Source organism: Acomys minous (assembly GCF_964271855.1).
Source record: "Acomys minous genome assembly, chromosome: 6".
Lineage (NCBI taxonomy): Eukaryota > Metazoa > Chordata > Mammalia > Rodentia > Muridae > Acomys > Acomys minous.
The window spans coordinates 116,306,783-116,323,517 of record NC_140487.1 but is presented as its reverse complement, the minus strand read 5'-3'; the positions used below and the strand labels follow the sequence as shown (position 1 = coordinate 116,323,517).

The following is a 16,735-nucleotide window of genomic DNA, read 5'->3' as shown; positions in this document are numbered from 1 at the left end:
TAGCTGACCACCCCACACTGAGGCATTTGCACATACATTTACATAGTGATTATCCAGCCTGGGGACACATGGACAGCCTTAAGGGCTCTAGGGAAGGAACCCAGTGGGGCACGCATGGCATGGGAGAACAAGGCATCTTCACGAGGTGGCCACACCCAGCCATTTGCCTGAGCTCATACCTGTGTGGCCACTGGCTGTGAAGGTGACAGTCAGCCGTGGTGGACATGCAAAGCACATAGGGAAGGCAGAGGGGATAGCCACGGACACAGTGAGCCCAGCCTGGTCTGTTGGTTCGGTGTCTCCCTTGGCACACAAGAGAAGAAATAGGCATACCAGCTGGCATGCAGCCAGAGCTGCCTCACCCACCCACCCACCCAATGGATAGAGGGGGCTGGGCTATCCCATGACCCTTTGCCCACCCCCTTCCACGCTGTGCCCTCATGACCAGTTCCAGTCGCCTCACTTACCCTCCTCCTGGACACATTGGGCTCTGGGCCGACTTAGGATGCAGAGGGTTGGGCCTCCTCCAAGGCAGGGCCTGGAGCCAGTCTACCTTGTTCAGACACTGGGCGGGAAATGCTGCGGAGGTCTGTCTGCACCAGCTCCCCACGGACTCAGTCTCCACAGGCCTCCATCCAGCCCCATGGATGTCAGAAGACATCTTGAGGGTGGCTGGGTATGGTACAGGCCTGGCATCCCAGCACATAGGAAATGGAGCCTTAGCTACACAGGGTGCTGGTTTCTGTAAGCTTGACACAAGCTAGAGTCACTGCAGAACGGCTTCCAGCCTGGGCTACCTGAGACCCTGCCTCAGAAAAGCCTTTTTTTAAAAAAATCTGAAGAGAGGGGGCAGAAGAGACGGCTCAGAGGTTAAGAGCACTGGCTGCTCTTCCAGAGGTCCTGAGTTCAATTCCCAGCAACCACATGGTGGCTCACAACCATCTATAATGTGATCTAATGTGCACTGTATACAAAATAAATAAATCTTTAAAAAAAAAATCAAGAGGTAATGAGTGGGACACCAAGGCTTCTGTAGACTTGGGGTCCTTTCTGGATTGGGATAAAAGTATCACCACCAAATTGGTGGGTCCCCTCTACAAGAGCCTTCCCTGTCTCTCATCTGTGAAAGGTAGGTAAAATAGCCCCACTGCCCTCACAGGCTGGCATCGTCTAGTCTAAGTGGCGGGACCATAGGGCTCATAAACAGGTCCCCACAGCCCAGCCTCCAAGACTGCAGATGCTGGAGTGATCCTAATCCATCAAGTGTGCCACTCTGCGGGCTGACACCCCAGGGCTTTGGTTCCCAGCTACTGAGAAGTGACAAACTTGAGGCTGGAGAATAGCTAGAGTTGTGTCCCATGGCTCAGCATCCCTGTTGTACTAGTATCCTGTCACCCACCTGTCCCTACAGCATCCTCATCAGAAAAACGGGTGGAGCACTTTATGAGTATGTAAGGCAAAAATCACATTAAAAAAAAACAACTCATTTATTGTATGTTCGCGTGTCACACACACACATGCCAGGGTGAGTGGATGGAGGTCAAAGGACAAGTTGCAGAGTGGGTTCTTGCCACGCAACCCTGTGGGTCCCAGGAATAAACCTCAGGTCATTAGGCTTGGTGGCAAGTGCCTTTACCCTTTGAGTCATCTTACCTGCCCAAGGTTAAATTCTCTAATGCCCTTGGTCCAGCACCAGACACAGCCTGTGTTCTAGGCCAGCCTGGCTTAGAATCTGAAGCCACTGGGATGACAGTTGACACTGGGCTGATACACGAACTAAGCAAGACTGGGTGAAGACAGCAGGTGCGTGACCTGTCATTTCCCCATCCTGCTGAAGCTCTGGAGGGTACCCCAGTGTCCAGGAGGCAACAGATGGTGCCTCATTTCCTTAGGACACATGCTTGAGTGGCAGTGTGTGCAGCGGTGGCAGCAGGGACGTCCGGCCACAGTCAAATGTTCAGGCTCAGGGGCTGGGGCTGGGGCCCTGGCCACAGCAGGGAAATGAAGGGACTCTGTGGGTGACCGAAGACATGGGGACTGATGGTGACGACCATAGGAAGCCTCAGGAACCTACCCAGGGAGCATGTCCTTGGGGGCCAGCAGCCTCAAGCCCAGGGGAACAGTGGCTTTGAGTCCCCTCCTCCCCTAGTTAAGAGGACAGACACATCATGGGAAGGCCATATAGTGACAGTGACAGCCAGTCAGTCACCTGATGGAGCACACCACCAAGAATACAGGCTGCAGGCACCCAGACTTGGGTTCAAATCTGCCTTCTGCTATCCCCACCACCACCTCTGACCTGCCACAGAAACCAAATGATGTCCTGGTACGGTCACCAGGAGAGGAGCTCCCAGAGGGCTGGGGTGTGGCTCTGTGGTACAGTGCTTGCCTGTCGTGTGCAAGAGTCCAGGGTCTATCTTCAGGACCGTAAAAGCTACTTGGTATGGCCTCAAGTGATTGGCACCATTCATTCAAAAACATAAACAGAGCTGGTCGTGGTAGCACACACCTTTAATCCCACCACTCGGGGAGGCAAGGAAACCCTGTCTTGAAAAACCAAAACCTAGGAGCTCTGTGACTTCGAGGCCAACCTGGTCTACAAAGTGAGTCCAGGACAGTCAAGGCTACACAGAAAAACCCTGTCTCAAAAAAAACAAAAACAAAAAAAATAAAAACAAACAAAAAGAAAAGAAAAACCAAAACCTAAACAGAACTATAAATGTCATCCTTTCCTTATTTGAGTCACAGTCAGGGCACCCATGTCACCAATTAGCTTGAGCCCAGGACTCTGTCCACGGACACAGGCCCTCACGGCTCCTTCCTGCAGGAATTAGTGGTTGTTCCGAGGGCCGACTGACTGGGCCTCCCCAAGGTGGTACATCACTAGGTGTGAACACAGGAGTACAGCAGGCAGATCTGGGTCCACACCCCAGCAATAGCACTCTGCTAGGAAGTGCCCTGCCAGCTCTGTCTCAGTTTCCCCATCTGTATAAAAGGAATGAGGCTGTACTTGTTAGTGGGGCTTATAGTAAGGAGACGTGTATATTAACCGAGGTTCTCCAGGGACACAGAAGCCATGGAGTACAGAAAGGGATAAGGAGAAGGAGATGGGGATAAAGGTGGGGATGAAGGAGAGGTACAGAGGGAGGATGACAGGGTCAGAAAACCAGGGAGAACTGTCTCCAGAAGGTAGTCAGATGGCAAATGTCCCACTCAGGAGAGCTCCTCCCCTGTTCTATTTAAACATTCAACTGATCAGACAAGGCCCACTCACACTAACTATCTGCTGGGCTTCCTTTTGGTTGTGAGGCTAGCTTTTAATGGCGATGCCATCTCTCCTCAGCCCCGCTGGGCTTCTTTTTACTGTTTTTTTGAGACAGGGGTTTTCTGTGTAGCCCTGGCTGCCCTGGCACTGACTCTGCAGACCAGGCTGTCCTTGAACTCAGAGATCTGCCTGCCTCTGCCTCCCGAGTGCATGGATTAAAAGTGTTCGCAGCTGCCACCACCAGGCTCTCTGCTGTGCCTCACCACCACCCCCTGCCCCGCCCCGACACCACCACCCCCTGCCCCGCCCCGAGACAGGGTTTCTCTGTGTAGCCCTGGCTGTCCTGGACTCGCTTTGTAGACCAGGCTGGCCTTGAACTCACAGTGATCCGCCTGCCTCTGCCTCCCTGAGTGCTGGTCTGCTGTGCTTCTTAAAGCCAGGCATGGAGACATACACCTATAAATCCAGCACTCAGGAGGCTGAGGTGCCTGGGTTCAAGGCTGATCTGGGCTACATAGCAAGACCATGTCTCAAAACAAATACACTGGGGCTGGAAAGATGGTTCTTCAGTTAAAAGTGCTCACTGCTCTACCAGGCAGTAGATCTAAGTACCCACACTGCACAGCTCACAAATGCCTGCAACACAAGCTCCAACTGTTCCAATCCTCCCATTCTGGCCTCTGTGGGCACCTATACATACATGCATGTACATACAAACACACACACACACAAATAAAAAATTAAAGCCCACTTATTTAAGCCTTACTCTCATTCAAAAGACACCTTCATAGAAATCTCCACAAAGGTTGACCAGGTCTCTACGGACCCTGGTCCAGCAGAACTGACACATAAAATTCACCACCACAGCCGGGCGTGGTGGCGCACGCCTTTAATCCCAGCACTCGGGAGGCAGAGGCAGGCGGATCGCTGTGAGTTCGAGGCCAGCCTGGTCTACAAAGTGAGTCCAGGACAGCCAAGGCTACACAGAGAAACCCTGTCTCAAAAAACCAAAAAAAAAAAAAAAAAAAAATCACCACCACAGCACTCGGTGATGATGGCAGAACAACAGTTAAAACAGGTGATGTTCTTGATCAGTTGTCTCCTGCTGTCCGAAATCCACATGGAAAAGCTCACTGGATCCTGATGCGCATGAAGGAATCGCCACCGTTTTAGAGATGGAAGGTCGGAGAATTTATATAATCTTTTGGTGACCACCTTGGCAGGAGACAGAAACCCTTACTTCAACCTAGCCACTGGGCTCCAGAGTCACTACTCCCTCCAGCCTCAGAGCCCCCTTGGTCGCTCAAACCATGTGACAAGGCACTGGCAATGCATTAGATTTGGAAAGAGAAGCCCCTCAGCCCCCTCCACAAACACTGCCACTCTGATTAGGCATCCGGCACTTTCTTGGGTGGCAGTGTGTCCCATCCCCTCACAGTACAGAAAAGGCAGGAACTGGGACTCTGCTCCCTGGGAAGCAGACCCTGAAAGGAAACAGAGGACAGAGCTGGTCTGGTACCTGCCTCTGAGTGTGACAGAAGGTGACCCTTGGGGACAGCCACACCAGCTCCATGTCCCTGGCAAATGTCCGTGAAGGGGAACCCTGAACACCCTCAAGCCACTAGAAACATTTGGTCATGTAGGACCAAACCAGGAGCTCACCCAGGCCACCCGGGGTTGGCTGCATCTGACAACGGTATGGAACAGAGGCCCACCTAGAAGATTCCCAGGGTCAACGCACATGTGATGACCACCACTGGGCCCTCCCAGAAGGTAGCCAGGAAAAATGAAGGCCTTGGGACACACAGACAGCCTGGAGGAAGGCATGTGACTCTAAGGCATATAGTTAGGCACAAGTGCCTGCAGGAGAGGATCTAGCACAGGCCAAGGGGCAAAGGCAGCTGGTACCCACCCCTGCAGCCACCTGGATGATGCTGTGTCATAGAACATGTAGAAAGGCCAAGGCCAAGGCCAAGGTCAGGAGTCTTTTTGAGTGATGAAGCTACAAGGCACCAGAGCTGTCTCCTTTCCCCCACAGAGTCCCAAGAGTCAGTCTCTCTCTCTCTCTCTCTCTCTCTCTCTCTCTCTCTCTCTCTCTCTCTCTCTCTCTCTCTGATCTGAGAGCCTCTGAGCCACCGGGCGGAGGATGAGGAGAGTGAAGCAGACAGGCAGAGAACCTGCCAGGCACGAGGGTGTTCCACAGTGGATGAGATTTCTGGGTGAATTAGATGTTTCTCCCCAGTATGACCCAAAGCCAAAGCCTGGCCACCTGACTCCAAGGAAAGGAATCAGCCCAGTGGCCAGGACAGGGTCAAGCTCCGTTGTAGAGAGTCCAGAAGGAGCTGGGGGAGAGCAGGGGGGTCAGTGCTGAGATGTCAGTCATCTGGACGGACAGACAAGTGGACGGGGCAGGTGCTGGGCGGGGTTCACTGCATGTAGGAGTACCGCCAATCCCCCAGAGGCTTATGAGTCTCCTTGATGACCTGGGGTGATGTCCAGCGCAGGATGTAGTGGGGGCCTCCTGGTTTGTCATTGGTTCCTGTGGAAAGGAGAATGCACAGTGGTTTTCAACATGAGGAGAGAGGAGGGGGTTTGCGGGCTAACAGGGTAAATGGGGCAGCCAGAGGGGTAAACGGAGGTGTTGTCTACAATGTATCCTGATGAGAGGCGTGGTAAAGCAGAAACTAAACACATTCCCCGCCTCAGGGCTTGCTGAGCATATAAGAGCCAAGTGTGTCCACAGCCAGAGGGCAGGTGAGAGGCTGAGGCTCACAGTACCAAAGCACTAAGACACCAACCGAAACCAACACTGCCCAGCCAAGCAGCTCCTTAGAAATAAGGGAGAGACAGACAGTTCAAGACAGGAGTTAACAGCCAGGCAGTGATGGCGCACGCCTTTAGTCCCAGCACTTAGGAGGCAGAGGCAGGCAGATCGCTGTGAGTTCGAGACCAGCCTAGTCTACATACTGAGTCCAGGACAGCCAAGGCTACACAGAGAAACCCTGTCTCACTCCCCACCCCCAAAAAAGACAGGAGTTAAAACACAATACTTGAGTGAATCACTTGACCACAAAGAAAGGAAGAACGAACTATAATAAAACCAAAATCCAAAAGCTAAACTAAAACTAAAAACTAAAAGCTGTACCTATCAATAATCAGTTAAATATAAATGGGTTAAATTCTGCAAGTCACAGTGAGTCAATGGATTTATAAAAACAAAGACCCAGTAATTCCAGCACCCAGGAGGCAAAGGCCGGGCAACCTCTATGAGTTTGAGGCCAGCCTGATTTACAGAGTGAGTCCAGGATGGCCAGGGCTACACAGAGAAACCCTATCTTGAAAAGCCAAAAAGGGGCTGGAGAAATGGCTCAGAGGTTAAGAGCACCGTCTGCTCTTTCAAAGGTCCTGAGTTCAATTCCCAGCCACCACATGGTGGCTCACAACCATCTGTAATGAGATCTGGTGTCTTCTTGTGGTGGGCAGGCACACGTGTGGGCAGAATACTGTATAAATAATAAATAAATCTTTAAAAAAAAAAAGAAAGAAAGAAAGAAAGAAAGAAAAGCCAAAGAAAACAAAACAAAACAAAAAAACCAAGACCCAGGTAGAGAGAGAGAGAGCGCTCTGTAATTAAGAGCTCTTTCTGGTCCTCCAGAGGGACCAGAATTTGGTTGCCGGCACCAACATTAAAGTGTTTCACAACCTCCACTAACTGCAGCTCTAGGAGATCTGACACCATCTCTCGGATTCTTCGGGTATTCACATACACATGGTCTGTTACATATATGTACATTTACATAATTTTCTAATTATCTAAAAAAAAATGTTCACACCTTTAATCCCAGCACTTGGGAAGGAAGAGGCAAGAGGAACTGTGTAAACTCAAGGCCAGCCTGGTCTACATAGCAAGTTCTAGGCCAGCCAGGACCATGTTATAAGACCCTTCTAAGAGCTGGCATTAAAAGCATGTACCATCATGTCCAATCAAAAAAAAATTTATTTTAAGTAAATAAATAAACAAGTCCCAATTATACATTGCTTACAAGAAACTCACTTCACCCCTGAGGACACAAGAAGAGATGTAAAGGGAGTCTCAAAGACACAGGAGTAGCTCACAGCAGATAGAGCACACTCTAAACTAAAACTGGAGAGGGAGGTGAGAGGGAGGGAGGTTATAAAAGAGAGAGCAGTTAAACCAGGAACAGAAAACAACTGTCAACACATAGGCAAACCAATAGCAGACCATCAGAACACAGAAAGCAAATAGTACCAGACACAAAGGGAGAGGGAGATTCCAATACAAATGCAGGAACTGTAAATACCCCACTTCCAGTGAAGGGGAGACCATCCAGAAAGAGTCAGCATAGAAACTAATTACACACACACACACACACACACACACACACACACACACACACACACGAAGATGTGGAGAAAAAGAAAGCCCTGAACAAGGAAGATAAGTCAGTACAGAATCACGGGAAATGCTTTGGAAATTGTTCTTTAAAAAACTACAAAAAGGGGGCTGGAGAGATGGCTCAGTGGTTGAGAGCACTGACTGCTCTTCCAAAGGACCCAGGTTCAATTCCCAGCACCCACATGGAGCTCACAACTCTCTATAATTCCAAGATCTGACACCTTCATACAGACATACATGCAGGCAAAACATCACTACACATAAAATAAAAATAAATAAAATTTTTTAAAAAAACTACAAAAAGGGCTGGAGAGATGAGTCAGAGGTTAAGGACACTGGTTGCTCTTCCAGAGGTCCTGAGTTCAACTCTTAACAACCACATGGCGCCTCATAACCATCTATAATGAGATCTGGTGCCCTCTTCTGGCCCACTGGCTCACATGTAGGCAGAGTTCTGTATAAATAATAAATAAATAAATCTAAACAGAACAGAGCAAAACAAAACAAAAACCTACAACAATCCCTCCTGTGTATTTGAGCCAGGAAAGAAAGCGAAATTGGCATGTTGAAGAGACGTCTGTGCATCAGCGTTCACTTCCGCTCTACTCACAACTGCCAAGAAAATAAAACCTCCAAAGGGTCCATTGATCAATGAGCACTTGAAAGAAAACGTGGTAATATACACTGTGGAATATTATTCAGTCATAAAAAGGGAACTAGGAATCGATATGCTAAATGAAATAAGCCAGGCTCAGAAAGACGCGAACGGCACACTCTCGCTCTTGTGGGACCCGAAACTCACAGAAGCTGTGATGGTTAACAGTGGCCGGGAATTGCAGAGAGGGCGGGCAAGTTGGGAGGACTGAGATAAATCAGGAACAAGCCCTGGGGTGCAACATTCTGCACCATAGGGTGCCTATGGGTAACTTTTTGTTTATTTGTTTGTTTGTTTATTTGTTTGTTTTGGTTTTCCGAGACAGGGTTTCTCTGTGTAGCCTTGGCTGTCCTGAAATCACTTTGTAGACCAGGCTGGCCTTGAACTCACAGCGATCCACCTGCCTCTGCCTCCTGAGTACTGGTATTAAAGGCATGCACTACCACACCTGGCCTGACTATGGGTAACTATTACGCCACATATTCCAAAGACTTAGAAGAAAGGGCTTCAAATGCTTTTGGTCACACACACACACACACACACACACACATACACACACACACACACACACAAACTTGATGAGACAGACTGGCTGACTTAACCGCCACCTGCTGAGCATACATTGAGTAGAAACATCCCATTCTTCATTAACAGGTGTTCTGGTGGCTGACACTAGAGGGACAGTAGCCTCTGGCAATTTATGGCCTGGCCCAGGCTCCTCCACCTATGACCTAGACAGCACTGGACTTAGGTGATCTTGAGCCTGGTGGCAGAAGTGTGGACATTGAAGCTAACGTCCTCAGCCATCCCCGATGCCTGTTTCCGCCCCTGAACTACAGAACCCCAGCTCCAGGAGATCTGACACCATCTTTTGGAAGCTCCTGAAAGGCCCCTGTGTTTGAACACTCACACACCCAACAGGGCATTGCTCTGTTCCTATTCACACCCTGGAGATAATGACCAGGCCTCGCCTCCCACTCACCAGAGGCCCGGGCGCCCCCAAAGGGCTGCTGGCCCACCACAGACCCAGTAGATTTGTCGTTGATATAGAAGTTGCCAGCAGCGTTCCTCAGCATCCTTGTGGCTTCCTGGACAATCGCTCTAGGAGACAGGGCAGTGATCAGAGAGGCCACCAGGCCCAGGTCTGGCTTCCAACCCCTCAGGCAGGGGACATGACGGCACAGAGCCCTCAATCCAACTCGGCCATTTCACTGAAACTAAGCAAATACTCAAACCCCGTGCTTTTTCCTGGGCTCCAATATCACCCCTACTCTTTCTGAGACAGATACAGTGGCTACAGGGCCAAGGAAAAAGGAAAATGCAAAAAAAAATCAAGGCTATCACCCTGGGACCCACATTAGACCTGCCTCCATTGCAGCAAGTCTCTGCAGCATGAGGCAGGATGGTCATCTAGCTCAGAGGGGCCCTGACAGGTCAGTCGCAAGCTTGGTGAGCCTGTCCCTAGAGATTGAGACACGGTGGTCACCAGGGGCTCCTGACATCTATGTCTCTAACAAACTGGATTGCTGCGTGGTCCTGTGTGGGGCCACCTGCCTGTAGGTCTAAGCTGGGGGGGGGGGGGGGACTGAGGGACAGCAGAGGAGGGATCAGCAGGAACTGCAGCTAGGAGGTGGGGATGACACTGAACTGGCAAGGACAGCACAGCAGCACTGCTCCCGGGGTGAGGCCACTCACTTATCCTGGGCGAACACTGCCCCCGTGAGGCCATAGCTGGTGGTGCTGTCAACCAGTTGCAGCGTCTCTCTGTACTTGTCATCCGGGTACACATACACTGTGAGCACAGGACCGAAGATCTCCTTGGGAGAGGAGAGAGGGGTCAGTCCGTGCGATGTCCCCACCTGGCCGTCCTGGCCACCGTCCCAGGTCTCCACCCACACAGCAGCCCTAAGCAGGGGCAGAGAGGGACTGATTCCTCCAGGTTCCCTGTGGTCTCTGTGTGCCTGGCTTCCTGACCATTTGGCAGATGATCCAGAACTTTCTGTCACGCCCTCCCCTGGAAAGTAAAGCAGCCAGGCCCAGGGGAGCAGGAGACTTGCTCAACAGCAAGTGCAAAGGCATCTTCCTTCCTCGGGGCCTCTCTCCCACCAAGAGGCTGGGGTTTTCCCTGGTCTTGCACCGACATCCCATCTCAGGCCCACAGCTGCCATATGCCACAGTGGCTATGGTAGCTGTGGCAACGGAGGGCCAGGCCACAGCCGGCACCGACAGACGACAAGGACAGAGTCACTCCTCCAGCTGTGAGGCACTCCTGTTAAGACCACCCCTCCTGGAGAAACCAGATAGCATTAGAAAGCCGGCACTCACTTCCTTCATAATGGGCTCCTGTGGGTCCTTGCTCTCAATGATGCATGGCTCCACGTAGTAACCCACCGACTCGTTGCACTGGCCCCCGGCCAGGATGCTGAGGCTGGGCGAGGAACGCGCATGCTCCAGCCACTTCTTGATGCGGGCGAAGGCCTAAGGCAGGTGAGCAGCAGTGTCAGAGACAGCCACCCCCTCACCCCCTCACTCCCAAAAGCCTCTGCCTAAAGGGCCTGAATTCTGGAAGGGCGGGGGCAGGTTGGAGCCACTAAAGTTAGTAAGGCCATGACAGAGACACAGAGACGAAAGAATACACGGTTGTGTATGTATGTGTGCGTATGTATGCGTCTTTGAGTGTGTGTGCAGTGGTGTGTCTGTGAATGTTTATATAGTAAGTGTGTGGTGTTTTATGTGAGAACACGTAGGTGCTATGAATGTGTGTGTTATGTATGTGTATGTTGTGGTGTGTGTGTATGCTGTGTATGTGGAATCTGCGTATACATATCTAAGCATGTAGCACGTGGGCACGCACATGTGTGATAAAACCACAGTTGTCCTTACACATAAGCACACTCTGGGATAAACACAGAGAAAGGTGCATAAGTAGCCGCGCTTACATTTAAGCGCACAGGTAGCTAAGGTGACGTGCATGTGGCTACAGTGAGGTGTTTTTGGCGGCTGTCTACACAATGGGTCCAGAGCCCTCCTCAAGTGCATGTGTGAGCCTGCCTGTATGTGTTCGTACATGAGATTGTGCACCCATAGGCACTTTAGGGGCTTGCTGAGCCTGGTTGCAGCATGTGCAGACAAGAGCAATTTCCCACCATGGATGACCAAGGCCAGGGAGGTGTATATCTGGTTACAAGCCACAATGACGAACCTGCCCCTCTCTGTCCTAGATCCTTGCCCAGCACCCCTCCCCCAGAATGCACTGTGCCCCACCCCTTCCTACCTTGGCATCAATCACTGCGGAGAAGAAGGTCCCAAAGTCCTCTGAAGGCTGGGGACAAGAAGGGAGAGATGGGACACTGCAGGCCAGAGACAAAGGGAGCCTTTTCCCCACAGCCCACCCCCACGTGCACAGAGCCCTGGAGGGAAGGGCCCAGCCTCAGAGAGCCAGAGAGAGCCCCAGGGAGGCACTCAAAGAGCAGAGACGGCAGCAGCCCAAACCCATCAGCCACCTGCTGGGTGCAGTAGAAGCCCCACTCACATCGCCCACTTTGATCCTGCTGTGCTCCTCCAGCAGTCGCCCTTTGATCTGTGGCCACAGCGACTGTGGCACGTAGAGGCGTGAGCAGGCTGAGCACTTCTGACCACCGTATTCGAAGGCCGAGCGCAGCGTCCCGCTCACCACGCTGTCCACGTCCGCCGAGCTGTGCACGAAGTGGAAATTCTTCCCGCCACACTCTGTAGAGCACAGGGTTGAGGGCGGGACCGGGCCGTAGCCCAAGCCACCACCCACACCCAGCCACAGCCCCACACCAGTCCCAGCTTCTACTGTCAAAGTGTGCCCCAGACGGAGGTCTCAAGGGAGGCAGGCCTCCCTAAGTGTGTTCTACAACCCTTGGTCTGTGGGGACTTCGCAAAATGGGGCTCTGTAGCCCAGGGAGTTTGGGAAACATTGCGTATCTCGTTATATTTTCCCAGTATATAGATGGAGTACTGAGAAACCCCATAGAAGACTCCACCGGCTTCCCTTCACACATGTATCAAGTTTTGGGGATCACAGAATGGTTTCTCAGGAAGAGTTACCACTGTCCACCAGGTGGCCCTGCTGCCCTACTGGCCTGATTCTTCCTCTCTTGTCCCCTCTCCATACACACACCCACAAACAGCTCCCCTACTCAGACCTGTGACATCTACCATGGCAGGCCCAGCCGTGTGTGTGTGTGTGTGTGTGTGTGTGTGTGTGTGTGTTACTAACATCAGCTTAAAGGAACACAGCTTTCAGTCCCCAACACAGGCATGATTTAGTGTTCCGTGTCCACATGTGGCTCCCAAGGGGGCCACCTCAGAGGCTGCTAGAGAAGCCCCCAGTGTTGACTCCCAGCATCCCAAGAAGATCCTGGTCACCCCACTCTATCTCCTGCTCTCTCATAACGGCCTAGGAAGGAGAGGGGGGTTGTCCCTGTCAGCATGTGAGAGGCAGGGCTTACCTCCAGCCAGGCGAGGGAAGGTACGGAAACGGTCCAGATTCTGGGCCACCTGTTTCCAGAGGTGTTTGAAGGTGCTGGAACCAAAAAGTAGAGCAAATGTCAGGAAGGGGCTGAAAGACCTAGGGAAAGTGCCAGAGGGGGTAGGCTGGGGTCACTGTAGCACCAGGAGGAACTAAGTGGGCGGTGGCAGCTGTGTGGGGGGGGTGGGGGTGGGGAGCAAGGTGGCACCTAGAAGGCCCAGAGGTGAAAACAGAAAGCGCTGATCCTAGCTCTGACACGGGGCTGTGTGGGCTTGGCCTCAGGACTTAGTATCCTCAAGCCTCCAAGTCTCCACCTCACCTAGTAACAAGAACGAATTTCATGCACAGGGATTCCGGTGTGAGTCAGAACTTAGGATCACACCGGGCACACGGCGGTCCCTGACAAGAAACACACATCCCTGTAGCTATGGGGGGCATTGTTGGCCCAGTGCCTGGCCTGGACGGACCGAACCAACGGCTCAGGCCGTGCCCCAACCTGCCGCCCCAGAGACAGAGCCTCCACTCTAAGCTTCACTGTGACCAACCTCCGACACCACAAAACAATAAAAATGCTAATCACCCAGCCGCAGCAGCTAACGGTAATTTATGACTTTCCTACCTTCGGCCTAGCAGCTTGCCAGAGCGTGGCAAACAGGGGGGCCGGGCCCACTCTGCCTGCTAACAGGCAGAGACCTGAGCACTGGCAGAGAAGGCCTCTGGGGAAAAGACCTCATCAGCACTCCTGAAGCTGTCGCCCACACCCACACCCACACCAGCAGTCCGGGAAGGGAAGGTATGGAGCAGGTAGGTACTCTGGGGTGTAGGTCCCCCACAGTGAGAGGGTAAGAGGCAGATGCAAAATGGGATGCCAGGCTGTCCCGGTCAACTCTACCCGGACACCCAGAAGGCTCCTCTGTCAATGACCTACACATGGCTCAACTTCCCCTGACAGTGTCTATGCCGGTGGCCCTTTCTGCCAAGGTCAGATCGCCTTGGGTCCAGACCCCAATCCTGCAGACTGCCAGCTCACATTGCCCCTCCCTGTACCCTGCCCTAAGTTCTGACACCCCCGTGAGGTCTGTGACCATTGTCCCTAGCCCTAGCACCCACAACCTCCTGACCAGGCCTCTGGAGCAGATCCAGCCAGATCCCAGTGTAAAGTACAGATGTAGGGGGAGGTGGGCCAGCAATGGGCAGACCAGGGCTATACAGACTCAGGGCCTGGAGTGGGACTTGGGGGACCAAGAAAGTGTTGTCTACCTCCAGCTAGTGGTACCATGCAGGCCCAGGGAACCAGAGCACAGCCCATATGGGTTTTAAAATAAGACAGTCCCAATTACACATGGCCAGCTCATGGCTGTTAGGAATTCAAGAAAATAAAGGCAGACACTCTCAATGGGCAACCCTGAAACAACTGTGCTTACACCATCTTCTAGAACCTTCCACATCTTCTGATACCTTCAGCATGCAGCCCAGACACCTCTGCAGATTCGAAAGGCTCCTAGGAGCCCCTGAGCTAAATCTCTGAGAGGTGGGAGCAAGGGAGGCGTGGGGGTGGGGAAGTGGGGGGGGATGAAAAGCAGGGGACCTGGACCTCACTGTTCACTTCTTTCCAGCCTTGGCACAGAAAGGGGTTGGAAGACCCCTGCTGAGTTAAGGAGCAGATCCCTGCCCCCAGCCCACCCTCCAGGCCTAGAGGACATGATCACATTATGATGCGCTGTAAGGCATGGCCACGCTTGGCCTGCAGGCCCGTTTAGTGTCCTTTTCTTTCCTGTGACGCTGTTCCCACCTCCTCACCTCCACCTAACCAATCTGCCACCTGTGTGCCTTCTCCAAGAAGCAGGCCCAGGATGTCCTATGTCTGGCTCACTCGTTCATGTCCTCTGTGGTGGAAAGCTGCTATCAGCCACAGGCTGTGTTTCCAGCCCACATAGCCTTCTCCTTTTCCATCTTGTCAAATATTCAACAAGATATGGACCTACCACTCTCAACATTCATGAGAGGTGAAAACAAAAAACAAAAAACAAAACCAAAAAAAAAAAAAAAAAAAAAAAGAAAGAAAGAAAAGAAAAGAAAAAACAAAAACAAAAAAACTACATTCAGAAAGGCACAGTGGTTCACCCCTGGCCACACAGAGGAAGTGGATAAGATCAGTGTGTGACCTCTGGGTCACAGCCCCAGCCAGCAGCACCATTTCCCTCCACCCCATGCCCTACCCAACCCCGCCCCAGGGACTTACGGCACACTGCCTGTGAAGTTGATGCCACAGAGGTGCTCTGAGCTCGTGATTGTGTCCCCGAATGTTGGCCCATCAGCTGGCACAAACTGGATTATGTTGGGGGGCAAGCCAGCCTCCCGGAGGATGCGGTAGACAGCATAACTAGCCAGCATGGCAGTGTCACTGGGCTTCCACAGGACCACGTTGCCCTGTCATAAAGGGGGTCAACATGACTCACAAGGTGGTAGGGTGCCAGCCATTCCAAATGTACCCCACCATACCCAATAGCATGGTCACCCCACCTGGAACCACTAGAACCCATGGTCCCCGACCTAAGCCCACTCAGGTAACATCTGTACAGTTTGCCAGAGGGCCCCACCTCTCACCCCTCACCCCTGCCCCACCCCCCATCCCCACCCCCACTGCCAGGGAAGTCTTCACCTCTGACCCTGGCCTGATCTCCCTTTCCCTGCCCTCACTCCAGGCTAGAGCTGTTGTTCTCAGGGTTCTGGGCCACTCCTGGGTGTGGCTGGGCAAGTCCTCACAGACTTTTCGCACGTGTGCTGGGTCAGAGCACGTGCAGCATCACAGGCACCATGATGCACGAGGCTGTCCCCGTGCACCCACATAGGACACATGTGCCCTGCCTAAGGTCCAGGCTACCTTCCCTAACACCAGCTCTCTTCCTGCAGGGCTGTGGTAGCCTCCACCTCAGACTGGGAGCTCCCAAGGTACAGGCACCTTCACCCAACAATGGCAGTGGAGCGTGGAGCGTTCATTTCAGGCCCCCAAACACCAAGCCTCCAAATCCCTATCTGTTCCACTGTTTACTAGCCGGGCAGCCTTGACAAGCAAGTCCCTGCTGTACGTTCTCAGGTGTCCTGTGGCAAAGAGACACGGGGGCAACCACTTTTCTCATTGCTTTATAAATCAATTGGCACGTGCACATCAGCACACAGAGCATGGCTGCCACACGTATGCACACTCCAGGTCACCAGCAGCAGACCCATGGCTCACTCTTGGCTGGACCTGCCTGGTGTCTAGCATGTCTCAGTCTCTGCAACCTAATGACATGCTCTCAGACACACACACACACATACACACACACACAGACACACAGACAAAATCATTGCTCCTGCTTGACAGAGGAGGAGACCCCGTGCCTCTGAGCTTGGGGGTCTGCCTGGGTCTCCTACCAATAGACAAGGCTAGAATGTAATATAAACCAAGAGCCGGAACCCAGAATGTTGTATCCACGGCCCCAGCTGCTACCATCTCTACCTTCTCCCATGACTGAGGGCAGATGATCTGTGATTGTTTGAGATATGGGGCACGGCCGAGTGTCCTTGTCGCCGGTGGGTCCTTACCATTAAGGCCGGTGCACCTGCCAGGTTGCCTCCGATTGCGGTGAAGTTGAAGGGCGAGATGGCAGCCACGAAGCCCTGAGGAAGAGGGAGAGGGTGAGGTGGGGCTCGAGGCTCCCCCGCAGGCCCCGTGGCTCACTGCCTGCCCTGCAGTACCTCCAGCCCCCGGTACACCACACGGTTGGTGCTGGGTGCCACGCTGATGGGCTGTTCACCCTCCAGTTCCACGGCGAACTTGGCGTTGAATCGGAAGAAGTCGATGAGCTCGGCTGCAGCGTCGATCTCCGCTTGGATCACGGTCTTGCCCTGTTAGGA

General features: G+C 52.6%; 1 protein-coding gene across 2 annotated transcripts in view; it reads right to left on the bottom strand.

The window, feature by feature from the left end:
- Nucleotides 1-2,493: 2,493 nt before the first annotated feature.
- ALDH4A1 (aldehyde dehydrogenase 4 family member A1) overlaps nucleotides 2,494-16,735 on the bottom strand; it is a 30,458-nt gene continuing 16,216 nt past the window's right edge. The window contains exons 6-16 of one of the 2 annotated variants that reach the window (XR_014780378.1): nucleotides 16,577-16,726; nucleotides 16,424-16,498; nucleotides 15,078-15,265; nucleotides 12,816-12,889; nucleotides 11,870-12,066; nucleotides 11,612-11,659; nucleotides 10,663-10,815; nucleotides 10,033-10,154; nucleotides 9,320-9,438; nucleotides 4,728-5,804; nucleotides 2,494-4,696 (exon numbers count right to left, since the gene is read on the bottom strand). Coding sequence is in view for 1 of the 2 variants with exons in the window: in XM_084787960.1 (XP_084644086.1) it covers nucleotides 5,692-5,804; nucleotides 9,320-9,438; nucleotides 10,033-10,154; nucleotides 10,663-10,815; nucleotides 11,612-11,659; nucleotides 11,870-12,066; nucleotides 12,816-12,889; nucleotides 15,078-15,265; nucleotides 16,424-16,498; nucleotides 16,577-16,726 (1,239 nt within the window). In the remaining variant the exon portion in view is untranslated. Of the gene's footprint in view, nucleotides 5,805-9,319; nucleotides 9,439-10,032; nucleotides 10,155-10,662; nucleotides 10,816-11,611; nucleotides 11,660-11,869; nucleotides 12,067-12,815; nucleotides 12,890-15,077; nucleotides 15,266-16,423; nucleotides 16,499-16,576; nucleotides 16,727-16,735 lie in introns of both variants that reach the window. The other variant, XM_084787960.1, reaches the window with a different exon arrangement.